Raw genomic sequence first — 22315 nt, forward strand, 5'->3', positions numbered from 1 at the left:
CTGTGCCCCACACCGAGGATTGTGTTCCAGGCCTGGGGCCTCGGGGCTGCGCGGCGGGGGCTGTTCACCGACCGCCCCTTCTCTCCAGGGGGGTCTTTATTGATGAGCTGCCTCGAGAACCCCCGCCCAGAACGTCCCAGAAGGGTTTAGACAATCCATCACCCACCACTTCAAGAATGCTTCCTCCCTTTCAAACACAATCCTCGCACACCAGACGGGCTGCGGTGGGGAGGGGCGCGCACTTGAAAAGAGAACAGCTATATAATCAACGTCAAAGCCGTCCCGCAACCTTTCGGAAACAGGGACTCGGGCCAAACACTCCTCAGGATGATTTACTGGGCCCCTCGCCCTCTCCGCCTGCCTCCACGTGACCCTCGCCCGCGCCCGCACGGCCGCCGCACACCCTGCCCGGTGCCAGCCAGCCCCGGGCCCCTCCGTGGGGAGCTCGTGTTTTAGGAGAAAGTGCTTTTCTCTCTTGGCGCCCGGGGGAAAGGGGTCTCGGTCTGGCCAGAGAGCTTTGGTGGCTTGGTTACGGTCTCCTCGTGGGTGAATTGCGAGGGCCGGGCCTGGCCTCTCGGAGTCGTCACGTGCAGGTCACCTTCCCTCCCGCCAGAGCCCCGGGATTGTGCGGCCCGGCCTGCGCGTCCCTGTTCCCCTCCGCGTGGGAGCGGGAAGACGCCGCAGTTCCTCTCGCTTCCGCGGGGTGGCGCCAGGCTCTCGGGAATCGCGGCCCGCGGGGCCGCCCGGCGCGGCCACCACCTGCTCGCGGCTCCTGACGCCCGCGACCCGCGTCCCCGCGTCCCCGCAGCCCAGGCCCCAGCCCCGGCGCGGGGCCGGCCGGCGTGTGACCCGCAGGCGGCAGATTCCTGCAGCGTCGTGTCTCGCACTCGGTTGGCCCGCTTAGGGCACGTCCTGCTTTCCTGCCCTCCCCTACCCGGACCCCCAAGAAGAAGGGGCGGCCGAGTCACGGGTGGGCACCTCTCCACGGGACACGAGCGTCTTTAGGCTTTGCTGAAAAAACGGACATTCGGTTCTGTTATTTTGGTTCTCCGAAGCAAGGGGCAGGGGCTGGGTGCCTTCATTTGTGAATTGTCTTGGAGCTCCTGGAGGTGTCCTGCGGTTTGGGGGAAAACAAGCAAGTCAACAAATCGTCCCGCGCACCTGCCCCTGGAGAAGCTGGATTCGGCTGGCTCAGCGCAGGTCAGCGTTCTGTCCCGGAGGACGTACCTCGTCTTTCGGTGGTTACAGTGACAGAAAGACAACGATTTTTTAAAAATTGTGATTTCTCATTTCTTTTAGCTTCTTAAGAAAACGCTTGCAGCTGTCTAAACTCGTCCTGGTAGAAGTCTGCAAGATAGGAAGGAGCTTGAGGGGTCGTTTTGGGGCCGGCTTGATACAAAGGGGAAGCACCAGGTGGATAGGGGTGGCTCAGCCGGGGCCGCAGGATCTTTTTTTGTATTTGTTATTACGAAAAAAGTTTCACAGTGTACCAACGTGGAGAGAGTATACCGTAAGCCCTCTCATACGCTCATCACCTACATGTAACAGTGATCAAGGTTTTGCCACACTTGCTTCATTTACCTTTCTGTTTTCATTTCTTGCTGAAATATTTTAGAGAAAATCTAGACATCATGTTTTAAAAGTGCACTTTGTAACTCCTCTCCACATCTCCGGTTCTAGCTCTCATACCTAAGATGACATTTTGGCGTAGATACGCACACCTTCCCATGAGGAAGGCTGGGACATTGTCTGGATGTGTATTTTACAAACAGAACTCGCCGTTTCCCCAGGTGACTTTCCGCTCTGAGTTTCTTGGTTTTCTTCTGGCTGCTGGATCTCCAGAAAGGCTGGCAAATGTTCCCTCCCCCGCTCTCACTGCAGAGTGGGAGCACCCAGTGGCTGTCAACTGTGAAAAGGAGTGCTATTTCCTTCAGTCACCAGAGTTAACCCCAGGATGCCTTCCATATATGCGTGACAACATAATGTATTGCAAGAGCACGTGTCTTTTGAAAATATCTGCAGGTGTGCCTTGTCCATGTGCATCGTACAGCAGTTTCCAAATCATTTTTTCCTTACAGTGGCTAGCTGTGGGAGAATTTTTCATATCATCTGAAAGTGCCTGAGGGAGAATTTTGGACTAGGCTGGAGGGGTGAAGGAGTCATGGGGAGTGGACTACGGAGCATGGGAGATAAGGTTGGCTTTATATGCAGCCCCCTGACCCCAGGACTCTGTACACGTATTTCACAAATAGTTGTTTATTGATTTGATGTTTTTTTTCTCCCTCAACAATCGACGTTGTGCTCTTAGCATTTCCCTCACCCCCAACGCCACCCTGCTGAGATGAGTGGCCCTAGATTTACAGTTTGAGAAGTGCACCTGCTCCTGATTACCTGAAGTCACTTAACAATGTTGCTGGGCTTGTTTCTTTTTTATGGTATAATGGGGATCAGGAAAATAAAAGTAAGAAAAAATGATGCCTCCTCCCACAGTTATTATAAAGGTGAAATAACGGTTATAAAAGGGTATTAACATTCTGACATAAACACATTTATAGTTATTTTTGGTTCAATCCAATAAAAACACTTTAGTTTTAAGGCACCCTCTAAGTTTCCCAGTACTTGGGATCTCTCCTTCCCTGGTTCACCTCTCATAGGCGGATTTGGGTTTGTCTTTAATGAAGAAAAAGATGGGTCCATTGTCTACAAGTGTACGCCTGCCTATGAGGACTGGGGTCCCTGGTCTCCGGGTGTTTTCGGCCTGCGGGTTGGGTCTCTAGGGCTCCACAGCAAAGAGGGAACTCTGGGAGAGGGAGAAGGAGAGGGGATGCTTCCCTTGGTGGGACCTTGAGGTTGGTTCCTCCAGGTAGATCAGATTCCTTTGCAGCACTGGGGGGCTGTCGAGCCACAGACAGCCGGTCTGCGTTCGAGGAGTCCTCTGCCCCCGAAATCCCATCCGGCAGAATGTGAAAGTGCAGTGGAAAGAAAACGCCCGCGCAGCTCGCAAGGGCGCCTCGCGGGTTCCTAGCTGACGTGGCCGACCGCACAGCCGCCCCCGCGTTTGTTTCAGGCGGGACTTTCTTCCTCTCCATCCTATGCAAGAGAAACAGGCTCTGGACCGTCCTGTGGGAGGCGGCGGGACAGCGGAGGACCCTCACCCTCACTTTCCACCCGCGCCACAGCGTCGCAGGAGCCCGGTGGCCGGCGACTGTCTCCCACCCCCAAGTACGCCCCGAGACCAGGGGCCGCCGCCCGGCACCCCTACTCTACCCTGTAGGCTCGCAGCTTGGCTCTGAAAATGAAACCTGCGGTGTGAAATGCTAAGGTCGTCAACGCTTTTTCCCATTTAATATATATTTTTTTCTCCTGTGCTTTCCACCCTCCCTCCTCCTCCAGACTACCCTGCACTTGCCACCTACGTGATCTGGAACAAGTTACTTTGTTTCTGCACCTGTTTTGTGATTTCTACGATTGGGATCATTATAATACCTAACAGTGTTGTTGGGAGGATTAAACGGATTAATACAAGCCAAGCTCGTAGAACGGCGTGCGGCATGTGGAAAGCGCTCTATAAACGTAGGCCCTGAAACTGACGGTGCAGAGTCCTCTGAACTCGGTCCCGCGTGGGCCGGCGCGGCCCTACGGCTTTCCTCAGGGTGGTTTCGGCTGCGGCACGCACAGCTTGGGGAGAACTGGGTCCCTGCGCCTCTCCCAGCCCCAACCAAACTCCTGTGCTTTTAGGATTTGGTTAAGAATTGAATTAGGCACGGAGCCGGGAGAAGGTACGAAAAGTCGGGGCAGGACCCAGGGGCCGACTGCTTAAGCCGGAGCGAGGGGGAGCGAAGCAGGTGCGCGCGGGCTGGAGCGCGTGGTGGCCGCGGCGCTGGCCGCAGCCGGGGTCCTGCGTGCTGTGGCCTGTCTAGTTCTCCAAGAGGGGCCTGGTGGCCGGCGTCGGACTCAGCGCTGCTTCTCCAGGCCCCGGCGGCGCCACCCGCGCCGGCTCCACGCCTCGAACTGCTGGAGGTGCGGAGTGCTTTCTGCAGCCGGCGCAGTGGGGACCCCGGCGTGGGAGAGCGCACTTCGCGAGGGGTGTCACCGAGGGCGGCGTCCGGAAGCTGGAGGTGGAAAGCGGGGAGGGAATTTCTGTTTTAGGGACTTCTCTTCCATGTCTGACCCTTGGCCAGGTTCGTCCCCGGGTGGAACTTGTCTCCAAATTTTGCTTGGAAAAAGCAGGCGACAAACGGTCGCATTTCGGCGGTCGTCTTTTGCCTCGAGGCCGGCGCGGGCCTCTCCGGGACTGGCGAGGCGGCGCAGGGCTGGGAAGGGCAGGCTGGTCTCACTGTGGGCGAAACCGGCCCCGGCAGCGGCGGCCGCGGGGCGCGAGGCGCGAAACCTCAGGCAGCGCAGCCGCCGCCGGGCACCGCGGGCTTGGACGGCCTTCGCGAGGGGTCCGGACGCGGCCGCTCTGCCGAGCTAGGAGCGCGGAGAGGGAGAGGGGAAGTGACCTCTGAACCTCATCAAATGCAAATGTTACAAGAAGCTTGTTAAGGAAGGAAAAGCGGAAGGGCAGGGAAATGGAGAAACGTGGAGTCCACCTGAGGCTTGAATGGCCTTTTTAGAGTTCCAGGCCCCTGGGATTTGCAGACTGCTCTGCGGTAGACCGACTACTGGTGATGGACTTTGCATTTTCCCGCAGGAGGGTGAAGCTACCAGCCGACTTCCTCCAATATGCATATTTTACATATATAAACACCTTTGCAGTTTTATAGCCATTTAAATAAACCATTCATATAAACTCTTACTCTTAACACGATCCTCACGAAATAGCTTTTATCTCAGATCATTTTCACTCTTCTTTTAATTACCGGCTTTTGTAGCTTGGGTTTCACCTCCAGGCTGATGGCCAAAGTGTTTTTACGTTCAACTTGGCCGTCTGTTCGGTGGTACCTTACTACCGCAATAACTTTCCCTATCAACGTGGACACAGAACAGATTCAACATTTAATTTTCCCAGTTGGATGGGTAGTATACTTTTGGGAGAAACAAACGTCCCTTTCGTTTGGACCTTGCTCGTTCTTAGTTAGCGAGGGAGAATGCCGGTGGGGCCTTCAGCAGCTGTATGCTAACGAGTGTTGCAGCTGTGACTAGTTTTTGGCTTTAAAAAAGACTGACCGGCCGGGCGCGGTGGCTCACGCCTGTAATCCCAGCACTTTGGGAAGCTGAGGCGGGCAGATCACGAGGTCAGGAGTTCGAGACCAGCCTGGCAACATAGTGAAACCCCATCTCTACTAAAAATACAAAAATTCGCCAGCATGGTGGCGCGCTCCTGTAATCCCAGCTACTCCTGAGGCTGAGGCAGGAGGATCGCTTGAATCCGGGAAGTTGGAGGTTGGGTGAGCCGAGATCGCACCACTGCACTCCAGCCTGGGCAACAGAGCCAGACTCTGTCTCAAAGTAAGTAAATAAATTAATTAATTAAAATAAATAAAAAAATAAAAAAAAAGACTGACCTGCTTGATGAGCCAGATATTCACCTATTTACTCTTCAAGTCTCTAGACCTATTATAAAACATGTCAACCATCTGAGAAGCTGTGAGCGGTTACCATATGTCAGCTTTTCATTCAGCAAAAGGGGAGGGGGGCTCCTAAAGTTTTTTTTCTCCCTTGAAAGGGAGGGCTGTTTGGGGACCTGAAAATGTAAATGAACCCTCCAGAAACCTATGTTTTGGAGCAAAATGTGTGTGGAAAGCTAAGCAGGCCAGTTGGGCAGACAGGATTTGGGGATGGAGGCTGAGGGAGGCATGGAACTGTGTAGAATCTGTGGGCAGCGGTGCCCCTCTGAGTGAGGGGACAGAATGCACTCGGGGCTGTGTGCTGGTGTCAGAGAAAGGGGCAAGCGAAAGAGGCAGAGAGTGGCAGATTCTCTTTAGGAGGATTTTCCATCTGGAAAGGAGGTTTATGCATCCATCGCCATCTCTGGTAAGATGCTTGGTGTAGGTGGAAGGGCGTATGTTGGCGTTGGCTGAGGGAATCTGCCTTACTGAGCTCGGCTAAAAAGGAACTTAATAAACTTCTTTTGTTTTGTGGTTTCTACCTATGGAAAACTTTTCTGCAGTTGGAGGGCTCTCAGAAGAGATCCGAGACAGGAAACCTTTCCATTTGTAAATCAGTTACAAAAAATATGCCGTTGAGTTAAGCATTTTATGGCAATAGGAATTTAATAAAAAGGGAAAGAATAGAGCTGTATACAGTAGGTAAGCATGGCTGGAGACTAAATTTATTATTTTTGTTTGTTTCATTTTGTGTTTATTTTCTAACACCAGAATGTGTAATTTCATAGCAATGGAAAAATGATAAGCAATTTTGGGTGTTTCCAATTCATTATAATGTATTCCTGAACACTTTCTAACTAGGATACTATTTTGAGGCCAAATGATTGATGTCTAGACTTTGGATGTTTCTATAGAGTGAGAATTGGAGCTGGCAGTGCCGGTAACACCACTTGAAGACATTTCCTCTGGCCTTTATTATTTACACTTTTTCTTCAAGTTTTCATTCACTTTTCTAATTTTTTAAAACTTTTCTAGCACAATGACATAGTGCAATTTACTTTTATACCTTGAGTTAAAAGTGGAATTTCAATTGATGAAAATAGAGGAAATAAGGTTACTCAAATAATGCCAAGGAGTTCATTTGCATCACTCAAGTTACCTTCAAGACTGCCATTTAAATGAGCTCTTTTTTTAAAAAGTAAGATTAATATATTTGTCTTTATAGTAATGCCTTCAAAAATATGCAATTTTTAATATTTTGGGGATGAAGTGACCCATGAAGGCATAAGTGCCTTGGTCCATGAGCGTCATAAGGAAGCCATGATTTATCTTTTGTTTCTCTGCATATAAATATAAACACATTACAAAAGTAGAATTCTTTCTCCATCTTTCCTTAACCAATTTTTCTTATGTAACAAAATGCCATAAATATTAACTAGTTTTTAAAGTTTTAACTATTACTTTGAGAATTTATTTTTAAAGATTCTAAATTTATTTTTCTTTTTATGTGATAACCTGCACAGCACTTACTTGCTATTCACTGTCTTTTCTAGAAAACATAAACAACTTGGCAAATCTCCCATTAACCTTCATATTAATCTTCTAAAGAGGAAGAGGTAGAAGTCACCCTTGCTCTTTGGAACTAAGAAAAGTGGAGTCATTGGAAGATTGAAAGGCAGCCCTAAGGCCAATGCAGTTTAACATTGACATTAATCATGGGGAATTTGGAAAGAGAGCAGTATGCTGGAAGATAGGATACAAATGTAAATACCTTGCTACACCTGGAGAATTTTGCAGATGTGTGGTTCTTTGGTTTGCCTGACATTTCTTCCTTCTACTGGTGAGAGCATGTTCATATCCTTAGAGAGAACTGTTTCTCCCACTCAGTGTTGTCCCAGTGCAGCCACACTGCCATGACACCTAGACGTAGAGAGTCATGTGACCTATGCCTGTCTATTCTACGTGCCTTCTGGCCACAGTACTTGGCCAAGTCTAGGCACAGGGTCACCCTCTGTCACATAGAGTCCTTCCCCGGGATTGTTAGTAAAGGCAGTGAGAGAGGGGCTCACTCTTTTCTCTCTGGGATTATGAGCATTAAGGATACATACTTTGAACTTTGCATGGCCACATCATCACTTCTCTGGTTTCTAGGTGAAGCCCATTTACAGTGGAAGAGACTGGGGCCAGTGCACAGGAGGGAACAGAGGACACAGACATGGGGGGATGACAACATTTTTGGAGGCTGGGGCTGCCACAGGCCCAGGATTTCTCATTTTATCATCCAATTCCTTAGTTCCACAAATATTTTTAAGTGCCTACTTGGCCAGACACTGGTCTAAGTGCAGGGCAAACATTCAGAGAAAACATTCAAGGTCTCCACTTTCAAAGCTTAAATTTGGGGGACTGGACAGACAAGCAAATATGCAAAAGCTTTCAGATAGAAAGAAGTGGTATGAGGACGGACAGTACATAAAGAAGAAGTCAGTCCATGATGATGGTAAATGAGGGTGATGTGATAGACAAATGGGCATTGGGGGTGATCAGGAAAGCCTTCTCTGGGAAGGCATTGGTCTGAGACTTGAAAATGGAGAGGAGCTAGCTATGGAAAGGTCAGAGGCAGAGGGAGCAGGACATGCAAAGGCCCTAAGAAATGCCCTTGGGACATTCAACGGACATCAGAGGACCAGGGAACCTCCCCCATTGCCCTTCTCCACTCTAGATGCTGGTTGTTCAGACAGAGAGAGTGTTGATACACAGTGACCATGTCTGACTCTTGGACTCTTCTTTTCCTAGGCAGTCACCTCTGAAATACCCACCATTCTGTTACAGCCACAGTAACTTGCTATGCTTTCCACAGCACCTGACTGACTCATTTCCACATGAGCCACTCAAATGTAAATGGCACCCGTTTGTAGGTATGTTGACTTTTTCCGTTTCAGAGTCACATTATTGCTGAACTCTGTGGCCCCTGAAATCTGGCCATAGCATTAGTATACGTATGTGACAGATTGGAGGAAATTCTTATAAAGTTTGGCAGTATCCAAAACGTGCTAGATAATGCATCCAGTTCTGGAATTCAGCATCCTAGCGGAGGACCTGGAACCTTGCGTGACACAGAAGAGAACTGTGACTGATTAAAGGGACAAAGGAGGGCACTTATGATGAAAGCTCACAGGGTCGAGAAGCATTAGGTTTTGAGAAGGCTGAAGAGAGATTTTAGTTGTCTGAGTAGGTGAAAGATTCATACCTCCCAAATCCAAAGTGGCTTGTTGAATGTTTAACCCACAGTGAAAGAGAATGAAGCGTATCAGGTAGGATGCTTTAGGCTGCAATCAACAGAAATCCTTGCTTATGGAGGCAGGAACGTTAAGTCATTATCTCAAGGAACAGGAAGTCTTGGAGTTGGGCAAGTTTTGGCGTGGGTTGTGTTAGCAGCCCAATGGTATCACCAAGGACTGAAATTCTTTCTAATTTTCTACTTTGATGGCTACAGAATTCATTTCATCCTAGAACTCATTTATGTTCTGGTTGTAAGATAGTGTCAGTGAAAGCATGTGCTTTTGTTGTTTATATCCAGAAGGTTAAAAATAGGAAAAAAAATTCTATCTTTTAACAGTGGCATGAAGGTTCTCCTCTCTTTACTTTTTGGGGCCAGTTTAGATCCATGCTTCTCCCTGGACCAGCGACAGTCTCCTGGGAAAAGACACTCGTAGATTACCTGTGCCAATCATAGACAAGTGTGGTGGGGCTGACCTGGACTACTCAGAATGTGCCTGCGAAGGGGGGAATGGGGTTAACCTCCCCTACATCACACGGTCTCAGGGTCTTACATGTCTCATGGGATTAATAAATGGAATCTGAGTCTTTAGGAAGGAAGGAGCATGTATATCTCTGCATGTCAAATAGACAGTGATGGGTTGATATATTAGCTTGAGGCATTTAGGGTGGAGATAAGGAAGAGTAATCTAATATAGATGACCTCGAATGTCAGAAAAACTTAGCATAAGAGGATGTGAAATCTCTTTCTTTAAGATGTTAGGATCCTATTTGTCTGAAATTATACATCTGAAGTCTGATCCTGTGTGAACATGAGGGCCCAGTGGAGTAGGAGTAAAGGAGATTGTCTCCTAAAATTGTCATTAGAGTTCCCTGTGGTGCTGGTTACACACAGATGCTAGAGCCTTACCTCAGAGATTGAGATGCAGTAGTTTCGGGTGAGGTCTAGGGCACTCTGATTTTAAACAGTGATTCATATGAGTCTGATGTAGCCTGTCAGCCGAACTCACTTTGTAAACCAGTGGTAATGAATACAGACTAGGCATATTTTTTTGAGCACATAAGAAATGCTGAAAAAAATTGACCATGTACTAGGCTACAAAGGAAATCTCAATAAATTCCAAAGAATTAACATCATCTGAACTACATTTACTCATCACAGTGCATTAAATTTAGATGCTTATTACAAGGACATAAAAATAACAGCCTAAAAACATGTTTGGGAGCACTCCTCCTCTGCCAAAAAACCCCCAAATCATGAAATAACAATTGAGTTTAAAAGCTTATCAAAAGGGAAATTAAGAGCTGCTGACACAGAAAACACATCATGTCAAAGTGCAGCTAAAGCCTTACTTCAAGGGAAATTTATAGCTTTGAAACCAATGATCAGAAATTAAGAAAAATTGATAACAAAGAAGCTAATATTTAAATCCAGAAGGTAGAACAAAGACAGCAGAACAAACCCAAAGAAACAGTGTGTTAGTCTGAGTTCCTACTTAAAAGCAACAGAGCCCATCTTGGCTAGATTCAGCAGAAAATGCACTTACTAAAGGACACACATGCCCTGATTCTTTGGGAGGACGATAGAGTCAGTTTTCAAGTCTGCATCACCAGGAATAACACCAAACTTGACCACAAAACAGCTGCAGAAATATCCATCTATAGTCATTGCCACCACCAAGCACTGTGAACACTGGCTGTCGATGCCAGGGTCCCCTAAGGTCACCCTGGCCAGCATGGAGATTCCACATGTCAGGGATGGTGCCTGGCTCCTCATGCTGCTTTCTTTGGAGCAGACGTCTCACACGGATGGGTCTGATCAGCAGAGTCTGGGTTGCATGTGTGAATTCTGATTGCAGGAGGCTGGGAAGGTGAGTTTCTGGGTTCCACTTTGGGAGACAGAACTCTTCATGTAGAAAATTCCCAAGACAGTGGGGAGGTGGTAGGGGTGCACGGTTAACGTCTTCTGCATTCAGGAAGGAAGAATGTAATAAAGATAAGGACAGAAATAAATGACAAGGATAACCTCCCTCTGTATTATTGAGATAATTATTTACAGAACCAAAAGATTTTTTGAAAAGAATCCTTAAATACACCTCCACGAGACTTACAAAAGTGTGTTATTACACACATGCACACACAGGACATTGATAGAGGATTTATAATTTATAACTAAGAATTCTTTACTCACTCAGAATTCAAAGTGCTGGGATTGAGACAGTGACTGGGCAAATCTGCCTTGGATGCCTGCCCCTGGCTGTTCAGGGGAGAGGAAAGGCTCTGCTCCCCTGGTTTCTGGGTGAGCAGGCACTGCCTTCCTACAAGACTGCACACAACAGGAAATACCTCAATGGGGTCATCAACAAGTGACAAGTATCCAGTACCTAGAGAGTGAGTTATGTCATTGATTTATGTTCTTTCCAGTATCTCATTACTATTAAAAAGCTTCAATAAACATCTTTGTCATTTTTTTGTTTCTTAGACATGAAATTACTGGATCAGCAGATGTGAATAATTTTAAGGTTTTTGATTAAACTGTCCAATTTCTTTCTCCAACAATGGTAACAATTTCTAGCCTCGCTAGCCCTGATAAGAGCGGACCCATCTGCCTTTCCCGCTTTGATTATTTTATAACAGAGGTAGTATCTCATTGTTGTTTTAGTTTAAATTTTTAAAAATGCCCACGGATAAGCAATCACCTATATATAATCTAAGCTAATAGTCACCACATTTTGTAAGGTAGATATCATAATCTCCATTTCACAAATGAAAAAATCGAAGGTGAAGAGAGATGAAACTACCTTCTCTCAGTCCTTTAGTCAGGAAAGGATGTGGATTTAAATCCCGGTTTTTGTGACTCTAAAGCCCTTGTTCTTAACTACAGCCTTTGTTCACAGAAGATAGGTATATTTGACTAAATACATAAATGAAAATATCTGAAGATCAAAAACAGATGTAGTTGGAGTTTCCCAAAGAGTGTTCCAAGGAACATGAGACTTTTAATATTCTCTGGGACAAAAATCAATTCAATGTTAAAAAAGTTGGGAGTCACTGGATAACATTTCCGCTCTTGGAGACTCATAGCAAAAGTTGGGATAGTTAAGGCCTTGAGAAGTCTTACAGCAAAGAAACTGTTTGACTCTATTTAACATTCCAGAGAAGTAGTGTTCCAAAGAGCATGTTTTGGGAGGTTCTGCCAAGCATTGTGCCTCTTATTTTTGTTTCATGTTTTATTGCATTGGCCTAGACAGTGGTAAATGATATTGGTGACAGTGAGTATTTTATTGTCCCTTGATTTGATGAGAATGTTCCTAGTACTTCATCATTAAATATTATGTTGCCTGTAAGTTTAAGATAGACACAGATATTATTTATTGTCTCAAATAAGAATACTTTGTTTCTTATTTTCTTGCTTAAAGAGGCAGAAATGGATAGTGAATATGAAGGAATCAGCTTATCAGACAAGGGGAAAATCCAGTGGATTTTATTACTGAAAATTCTTCAGTAAATGGACAGTATTTTTGATGGACTAGGGATAATTTCCAATGCTCCTTCAAAAACACTGATGGCTGGGGAAAAGCACTTGCATTTTCTCCCAGAAGCGTAGTGTTTTTTTATTAAAGATGGGGTCTCACTCTGCACACCAGGTTGGAGTGCAGCCACATAATCATAAATCACTGCAACCTCAAAATCCTGGGCTCAAGTGATCCTCCTGCCTCAGTCTCTTAAGTCGCTGAGATTACAGGTGTGTGTAACTATGCCTGTCTTAGAAGGGTGGTATTTGGATATATTTGTCACTGATATGGTTTGGCTATGTCCCCACCCAAATCTCATCTTGAATTCCCGCATGTTGTGGGAGGGACCCAGTGCGAGGTAAATGAATTGTGGGGGCAGGTCCTTCTTGTGCTGTTCTCCTGAGAGTAAGTCTCACGAGATCTGATGGCTTTATAAGGGAGAGTTTCCCTGCACAAGTGCGCTCTTTTTGCCTGTTGCTATCCATGTAAGACGTGACTTGCTCCTCCTTGTCGTTTGCCATGATTGCAAGGCTTCCCCCACCATGTGGAACTGTAAACCTCTTTCTTTTGCAAATTGTCCAGTCTTGGGTATGTCTTTTTCAGCAGCATGAAAATGGACTAATACAGTCACCTTTACTTTAGGCTAGAGAATGGGGTGGCATTTCTTTTTCTTTTTCTTTTTTCTTTTTTTTTTTCTTTTTTTGAGCTGGAGTCTTGCTCTGTCACCCAGGCTGGAGTGCAGTGGTGTGATCTCTGCTTACTGCAAGCTCTGCCTTCCGGGTTCACGCCATTCTCCTGCCTCAGCCTCCTGAGTAGCTGGGACTACAGGCATCTGGGGGTGGCATTTCTTTGTTCACCATTCATTCAGCAAATATGTTTTGAGTGCCTACCAGGTGCCAGGCCCAGTTTTGGGTGCTGTGTCTCTAACACACTACATGGTGGTGCCTAATAGATATTGTCAGTTGAAACCGACTTTTAAAGAGTTGGCCTTGATGAGGGGCTATTTGCCTGTCCCCATACGAAGAGGACTAATAATGTGGGGGATGTTCGGCCTCTGCTCCCTTCCTTTCTTACCCTTCTCTCTCCTCCTCCCCTTCTCACCTTAGCCATGTTGAGTGTCTGCTGGGCACAGCCGTGGGGCTCTGGACAAGCATCTTTCCCTCAAAGATGTACCCTTCAACCTGGCCCAACCCTGGCCTAGATATGGCATAAGTACTCAAAATAGAACCGGCCTGGGAGTTTTTACTACTCTGGACACAGGACTTTGCTTTCGGCCAAAAAAGTCCTTGAAGATGGACTTGGTGGTCCTTGGGGGGAACTGCCCAATGAATGATTGCATTGAAGCTTTGGGAACCATTTTTCCTCCAACAATTTCCCTGTCTACAAGTTTATGAGGCAGTAAATAGCCCCTGTGTGCATAATGAATGCTGACATCATAGTCCATGGCACTTACAAACAGCGGGCTGGCCTGCGCTTTTATTAGCAGTGCAGCCTGAGGCGGAAAACTGCCCTAGCCCGTCCAGCGTTCTATTATAGACCTTCCTATAAAACCTCCCCTGGCCTTCCCTGTCTCAGCAAAGATGCTTTTTCAGGGTCCAAGTAATTTCCTCTCCCCTCTCCTTGAGGACTGTCAGAATGCAATGCAGTCGGATTACGCAAAGCCTGGGTCATCCTCAGTTTGCTGACTGTGGGTGCAAAACGGGTTTTCAGGAGATCTGGGTAATCCTCATCTACAGAGGGTGACAGAATATGAGCAGGTTTCTCAGGTCTCTGTGGCAACGCCTGGCGACTTCTACCTTCTTTCTTGCCATTCGTCCTGACCTGGAACCTGTGAAGTTTTGGCAATTTCATTTGAGTGAGTGAAGCAAATATATTGAAAAATAGGTGAGGGAGGAGGGGCTGGAAATTGGGGATGAAGTATTAGTTCTTAATGTGTCTCCTTTGGTCAAGTTGAAAAGATTTCAAAGAAACTAAGACAGAAAAGTGATACTTTTCCTATGAGTGGAGGAAGCTTCATTTTAGAAGCAATGGTAAGGAAGGCACAGAGAGGGCTGGCGTGTTCTGATTTTTACCTTGGAGCTTCAGTTTCCTGTCCCTGAGGGTCTCTGGCACATGGATGGAGAGGCCTGATGACGGGTTACAGTTTATGACACTGGGTCTTATTGGTATCTACGAGGCATTCACGATCCATCTGGCTTAATTATTATAACTTAAGGGGGATCAGGGGAATTGTTTTATGGTTCCACTGCATGGGGTGGACCATCGGTCACAAAATGTCTAACAATTACCAGTAAACTGCTTAGAATATAAACATTGGTTTATTGGGGAGTGAACATAAATTCTCCTTGTTTCTCTTTTCCAACTTGAGAGTGCTTCTCATTTAACATATTATCCAGAAGGTCTGTGTTTTACAATTCCAAGATTGTACTATCTTCCTCTTAAACTAGAAGATGTGGCTGGGCATGGTAGCTCGTGCCTGTAAATCCCGGCACTTTGCGAGGCTGAGCGGGGAGGATCACTTGAGTCCAGGAGTTTGAGACAAGCCTGGGTAACATAGCCACATCCCATCTCTACAGAGAATTTTAAAAAGTTAGCTGGGCATGATGGCGTGTGTCTGTAGTCCCAGCTACTTGGGAGGCTGAGGTAAGAAGATCACTTGAGCCTGGGCAGTTGAGGCTGCAGTGAGCCAAGGTTGTGCCACTGCACTCCAGGCTGGGTGGCAGAGCCCCTGTCTCAAAAATAAATAAATAAATAAATAAATAAATAAATAAATAAATAATAAATAAAACGGAAGATGTCTTCCCTAGGGACCATCCTTTAAGGAGACTGCTGTGAGTGGAGGATCATCCTTTAAGGAGATGTCGGTGAGGTGTGGATGGGTGGTGGGCTAGCTCAGGGCTCACTTTCATCAGAAGTGGAAGGGGTGGGGATGGGCATTGGAACCTCGGGACGCTCTCTTACCCCAGTGGACTGAGCCATCTGTGGGTTGGCCTGGGCTGGGCCATGTCTTGTGCACCTGGTTTTCTCAGAGATGAACACATTCCAGGGTGAGGGGTCACTGGCGTTGGGCTTCCACCACCCAAGGGACAGCCTGGAGGGTCTGCTCCCTCTTTAGGTCTTTAGTATTTGGCAACTGATGACACAACCGGTGCTTTTTCCTCTAGAGTCTTCTCTGTCCTCTGGACACCCTCATTTTTGCTTCAAATCTCTCTCATGTAAAAAGCTTCTTTAAAAAAATCTTAGGTTTTCCTGTTTTGATTTTGAGTGAACACTGCTTCTTTAGGCTTGTTATTCCAAGGCCTAGAGCTGACCTCTTTACTTTGGTATGGATATTAATACCTTGATGAAAGTTTACTAATTTCCTTATTTTGTTTTATTTATCTTTAGAGGTGGTATCTCTGCCATCCCGGCTGGAGTGCAGTGGCACGATCCTAGCTCACCTCAGCCTCAACCTCCTAGGCTCAAGTGATCCTCCTGCCTCAACCTCATGAGTAACTGGGACTCCCAGTGTGCACAACCCTGCCCAGATAATTTTCAATTTTCTTTTGTAGAGATGGGGACCTCACTATGTTGCCCAGGCTGGTCTTGAATTCCTGGCCTCAAGTGATCCCTCTGCCTTGGCCTCTGAAAGCGCTAGGGTTACAGGCGTGAGCCACCATGCTTTGCTGTTTTCCTTATTTTAAAAAAATGCCTGTGTCCCTGGAGCAAAGAGAGAAGTAAAACAAACAAACAAGTCAAAGTTTCTGTGCTTTTCTAGGTCATCATGATTTGAATGTGGAAACAAAACTCTGAAATACTTTTTGTTTTGAATGAAATTCAGAATGGAGGGGCGTCTGGCATCTGCCTTTCCATACAGCCGACGGAGGGTTCCAGGAAAAGTCCACACATACTTGATTTTTGCCCCTGTTTGTATCTGGATCTTTGCCTCCTGTGGTCTGCACTAAGAGCCATGACAATCTTCTTTCTCTGAGGTGTCTTCTTACTGGGGAAGGGCCCACAAGCTCCATAATTTTCTTTGCATGATTTCCTGCAGTGCTTGAGCATTTAGCAAACAACCACCTCGATGCTCCTCTATGCTTTCGAGGTGAAATTCAACTCGAGATTCGTCTGTGTCCTGGAGACCTGATGCTCTGCGTTAACTGTGTGTGTGGCATTCCCAGCACTTCAGAGCCACAGTGCTGAGCTGTCCTCCACAGTGGCTTCCATAGCGCAGGTAAATTACCCAATGGGACTTCAGAACCCGAGCAGACCCGTGAAGGCAGGGATGTGAAATATCTGAGGTTTTGACTTGGTTCCTGAGATAGGAAAGCCTTCTTTTTCCTCTGTAAGCTTCTTTTCCCTTTTACTTTTTTCAAGTTTCATTGTTGCTGAATAGGTTATCTGTAGGTCAGTGGGTTTACAGGTTGTTTGGATTTCCTAAAATTGTGTTTTTCCCTAAACGTGGCACGAGAGATTGTTTGCAGGCTGCTGTGAGAATGGGACGGCCCACTGTGGCCGACACAATGCTGCTATTTCTGTTTCTCTCTGTTGCCCCCAATGAAGGTATTTTAAGGCTCCCTGGTATTTAAGAAGACTAAAATCAGCAGGGAAAAATCCTGGACTTCTTCAGTTTCCTGCCAATTCTGCAGAGTTCAGAACCACTTTTATTTATTTATTTTTTTAAAAGAATTTTTTCCATGACATTCAAGAAGCCAGCTACATTTTGCAATACTTTTCTTTGTGATGAATAATTTTCCAGATACAGCGTGCGGATGAATTTCGGTTTGGATACGCAGGCCGTATAATTCCAGATGCAAATGCAGATGTTTATGAGTTCATGGAATGGAAGATATAAATGTCCTGACTTTGCTGTATGCCTTGAGAAAATTTAGAGAGGCAGAGAAAAAAACCCAACAACCCAGATTTGCTTAATTTCCTGCTTTAAACATTTACGCTTTAAAGGAGCTCATTTACATAATAAATTATATTGCTTGAGAGCATATGTGGGGAAATTTTGACCCAAAACTCTTTTCCTTTAATCTGCACATGCCGTGGTTTGTCAAAGTGTGTGTTCACATGCAGGATTACTTATCAATATGGAAGGCTTTAGTCCATGGATGGCACAGTTTCAAATAAACTTGACTTCAGTTAGCAACTTGGTAAATTATTATTCATTCTGAAAATCACACTTTAAAAGTTTATTTAGTTCTCTTACCTTAACAAAGGTAAAGACATTAAGTAAATTCATAGAATTGTTTTGAGTTACCACTCAGAAAATAATTTAAAACTTAATAATTGCATCATGTAACAATCTTTCGGATCCAATTATTTGGGATGCTTTATATGAGAATAGAGGATTGTTTCTTACTATAAAATATAGAATGGAGTCACTTGAATAGGATTCTGAGGTTTTAATATTTTTATGTTTGTGATGCTGATGGATCTACAAGTGAACATTCATAAAACTTTCATCTTTTCAGCAAATATTTATGGAACCATGGCTACATGCCAGAAATCTTTACCAAGGCTGTTGATTCACGGGTGAACAAGGCTGCCCAGCCTTTCCGGAGAAAATGTACGAGAACGCTGAATGATACAAGAGAGATGATGGTAGGGGTTAGATTTGGCCTCCCGGAGCTCATACGTTGAAGCCCTAACCTTCAGGACCTCAGGATGTGACTGTATTTAGAGATAGAGTCTTAAAAGAGGCAATTAAGTTAAAATGAGGCCTTTTGGTGAGCCCTAATCCAATTTAGATGCTGTCCTTATAAGGAGAAGAAATGAGGACACAGACACACAAAGAGGGAAGGTCATCTGAAGACACAGAGAGAAGACGCCATCTGCAAGCCAAGGAGAGGAGCCCCAGGAGAAACCTAGCCTGCCCACATGTTGGTATCAGACTTCCAGCCTCCGGGACTGTGAGAGGATGAATGCTTGTTGTCTAAGCCCCAGTGTGTGGCATTTGTTATGGAAGCCAGAGCACACTAATCCAGATAGAGAGCTGGCTAATTAAATAGAAAGAGGAATACTGCTTAAGGAGACTGGGTTGAATGACGGCTCACTGTCCCGTGCCAATAAATTGTGGAATTTTAAAAAAGTATGTGCAGAATAAATGCTAATGCTCGATGACTGTGCCTACAGTAAGTGCCGCAGACATGTTACTGCTGCTTTTCTGCTACGCTTGTTAATGTTATTATTTGCAAAACTCCTGAAGCATGGGGATGACGCCATCTGCTGGACCGTATCCTGCTCCCGTGCGTAAGGGCAGAGGGTAGAGGAGGCGCTTGATACTGATTCTAAACTAAATCATTCTTAAAACTGGAAGAGTCTGTCGTGAGCCACGGGAAGTTGTTTTCAAGTAAGGGGAAAGGGAAGTTTTGTATTATGAACACCGTCCACAGCATCTCTTTTATCTGGGAAGAAGCTGAGGTTCTGCTTTGCAGTCACATTTTTGTCCATGGTAAGTGGATAAATGTGGTTTGCATCATTCAGTGCCTTGGGAATGTCTTACGGGATATTTCTGGAATGGGCAAAGTTCAGCACAGTCTGGAGCCAAAATGTCCCCATTATTGAGCCAATATAGTTCAAACGTTTATGACCCATCTCCAGAATGGCGTGCACATGTGAGGGGTTGACAGTGAGGTGGAACATGTCCCCAGGAACGGAGAGAAAGCTGCAGAGAAGCAAGCGTGCTGTGTGGCTGCCTTGAACGTCCTTTCTGGTTTGGAAGCCTGCAGCTGCAGAAGGCCTCTGAGTGTGGAGGAGGCTCTTCCTGGTAAAGAATGCACCTCCCAACCCTGGTTGGAAGCCCCAAGGCTGTGGGAAAGCCCAGGCTCCCTGGGCCTTGATGGTTTTTTGTTTTTTTCTTTTTTTTTTCTCTTCCTGGATCCTGCCTTTAAGATCAAAGGAAGTCATCTAGCATAGTGTTCTCATGATGTGGTCTGTGGATCCCTGGGGTCTCTATGACCCTCTCAGGGGTCTGTGAGGTTGAAACTATTTCATAATAATACTAAGACGGTATTTCCCCTTTTCACCATCAGTCTCACATGAGAGTGCCCTTGGGTTTTCCAGAGGCTACGATATGTGGCGTGTGAAGATATTGCATGATGGCTAGTGAAACATGTGCTTGTGTGTTCTTATGTTCTCCAGAACCTTCTTAGTAGGGTTGATGTGTTCCAGGCACATTTTCAGAGATGAACTCAGCTTGTTCTTAGTACCTCCTCTGCGTTCTTGCGGCCTGTCTTCCCTGTGTCTACCATTGTTTTTATAAGTTGTTATTTTGTTCTTAGTACCTCCTCTGCGTTCTTGCGGCCTGTCTTCCCTGTGTCTACCATCATCTTTATAAGTTGTTATTTTGTTCTTAGTACCTCCACTGCGTTCTTGCGGTCTGTCTTCCCTGTGTCTACCATCATCTTTATAAGTTGTTATTTTGAAATCCAAGCAGTTTCTTTGCAACTGTGCAGAAACATGACACAAAGTAAGTATGATTTTTGTCTTGTTTCAATAGCATTCTCCTATTTTTTCTGAACCCTTTTATAAATTTTATAATTCTGTCTAAAACTGTTACAATTCTAGAATCTAATATCTTATTCTAAAATAAAATGAAATTTATTTATAACACATTTTTTGTTATATTTAAGGATGGGTCATGGACTTTCCAAAGGGACATCAGAAGATTTGCTTTCTCAGTGTGCAGCATCTCATGTGTAAAGACGCCAAAAAGGACAGAATTGCTGTATCAGAGCATTCTCTGGGTTATGAAAGGAGAAGTCTAATCCCAAGAAACTGTGTGAAATTGTAAATAGGCAATGAAAATGTGATAGGCGTCAGCTCTATAGGCGTTAAGAATTTACCTTATTGTGTCTTACACAACAGAAAAAATTCCAAATTATATTATGGTGCTAGTTAAATTGTGATATTAGTTTTGGACAAAACGTTCAGAGTTTAAGGAAAAAGGGAATTGAGTATTTTAAACAGACTTGATGTGCTCCTTAAAAACCCCAAAATTGTTACGGCTTTTCAAACTAGACATGACAGAACCGCAGGAGCGTCTTACGGAGTAAGTTGCCGTATTGCATAGGTTGGGTGAGAACACAACAGCTGAACGAAGAATGGGGCCCTGTAGAGCTGGCTTTGCTGAATGTCTACTGGTTGCAAAGTCAGCAAAGAAGTCGTGGCGCTGCCACTGTCCATTAATACTGTGACCTGTTGAATGAAAGCCTCAGCTGCAAACATGAGAACTGTATTAATATCTTGTCTGCACAATTGTACTTTTGGCTTATAAATGGAGGCTGGACTTACTGCTTTTCTTTTTTTTCAGATTGGGTTTCACCATATTGGTCAGGCTGGTCTCGAACTCCTGACCTCAGGTGATCCACCGACTTTGGCATCCCAAAGTGTAGAGATTATAGGTGTGAGCCACTGTGCCCAGCCAAATTTCCTTCCTTTTTTAAAAAAAATTATACTTTAAGTTCTAGGGTACACGTGCACAATGTGCACATTTGTTATATATGTATACATGTGCCGTGTCGGTGTGCTGCACCCATTAACTAGTCATTTACATTAGGTATATCTCCTAATGCTATCCCTCCCCTCTCCCCCCACCCCACAACAGGCCCCATTGTGTGATGTTCCCCGCCCTGTGTCCAAGTGATCTCATTGTTCTATTCCCACCTATGAGTGAGAACATGCGGTGTTTGGTTTACTGTCCTTGTGATTGTTTGCTCAGAATGATGGTTTCCAGCTTCATCCGTGTCCCTACAAAGGACATGAACTCACCCTTTTTTATGGCTGTATCGTATTCCGTGGTGTATATGTGCCACATTTTCTTAATCCAGTCTATCAATGATGGACATTTGGGTTGGTTCCAAGTCTTTGCTATTGTGAATAGTGCTGCAATAAACACACGTGTGCATTTTCTTGTATTCATCTCGTATCAGATAAACGATTCGTCAAAGGAGGCTTCTTTGATGGGAATAACGGGGAACAAACACACACACGGTGCTGAAACAGTCAAAGTGATGGAGAGCTTTTTTTTTTTTTTTTTTTTTTTTTTGAGACGGAGTCTCAGGCTGTTGCCCAGGCTGGAGGGCAGTGGCGCGATCTCGGCTCACTGCAAGCTCCGCCTCCCGGGTTCCCGCCATTCTCCTGCCTCAGCCTCCCGAGTAGCTGGGACTACAGGCGCCCACAACCGCGCCCGGCTAATTTTTTGTATTTTTAGTAGAGACGGGGTTTCACCGTGGTCTCGATCTCCTGACCTTGTGATCCGCCCTCCTCGGCCTCCCAAAGTGCTGGGATTACAGGCTTGAGCCACCGCGCCCGGCCTGGAGAACTTTTTAGATGTCTTTTATTCTGTGTTGACATTTACACCACTGTGCACGTGCGGTGGTGGGTCAGACAGCTGTTGTCTCACCACACATCGAGGCAGTGCCAAACGGTACCGTACTTGTAACCACTGTGTTCTTTGCTGCTTTGCTGTCACACACTCACAGTCAAAAAAAGGTCGGCTTTCTTGAAGAATGTCTTGGTGAAAAGGTAGAAACCACTAATTTTGTAAAATGTTGGCCCTTGGTTACGTGTCTTTTGAGTATTCTGTGTGTTCAAGTGGGAAGTATACATCAGTCCCTTCCACTGCATATTCAATTACAGTGGCTGCTTTGAACAAAGCATGCATATGGTTGTTTAAATTGCCAGCTGAATTTAGTGCTTGTTTCATAAAACACCATTTTCACTTGAAAGGAGAACTGAAAAACTGTGGTTGTTCTGACTGAGGTGGTTGGTGGGCTTTTTCTTTAAAATAAATGAAGTGAGCTTGTCGCTTCAAGGGAAACAAGGTAACATATGGGCTTTCTAGTAAAAGTTAGAATTCTGGAAAACCTGGGCCAGGAGTGGCGACTCACGCCTGTAATCCCAGTACTTTTGGGAGGCTGAGGTGGGGGATTACTTGAGGCCAAGAATTCAAGACCAGACTAGGCAACCTAAGGAGACTTCATTTCT

The 22315-nt window shown here is 45.6% G+C and overlaps 1 protein-coding gene and 1 long non-coding RNA gene across 2 annotated transcripts in view; both read left to right on the plus strand.

The window, feature by feature from the left end:
* Window positions 1-22315, plus strand: part of LOC105464805 (uncharacterized) — a 200065-nt gene that overhangs the window by 6948 nt on the left and 170802 nt on the right. The gene's annotated exons all lie outside the window — the stretch shown is intronic.
* On the plus strand, window positions 780-3889 carry LOC139363523 (uncharacterized). Its single transcript, XM_071097735.1, is given in 6 exon segments — window positions 780-2024; window positions 2873-2991; window positions 2993-3060; window positions 3063-3208; window positions 3211-3243; window positions 3246-3889. Coding segments are annotated over 6 exon segments (744 nt in total). The 5' UTR covers window positions 780-1694; the 3' UTR covers window positions 3294-3889.

Source organism: Macaca nemestrina, chromosome 5, assembly GCF_043159975.1.
Source record: "Macaca nemestrina isolate mMacNem1 chromosome 5, mMacNem.hap1, whole genome shotgun sequence".
In the NCBI taxonomy this organism is placed as follows: domain Eukaryota; kingdom Metazoa; phylum Chordata; class Mammalia; order Primates; family Cercopithecidae; genus Macaca; species Macaca nemestrina.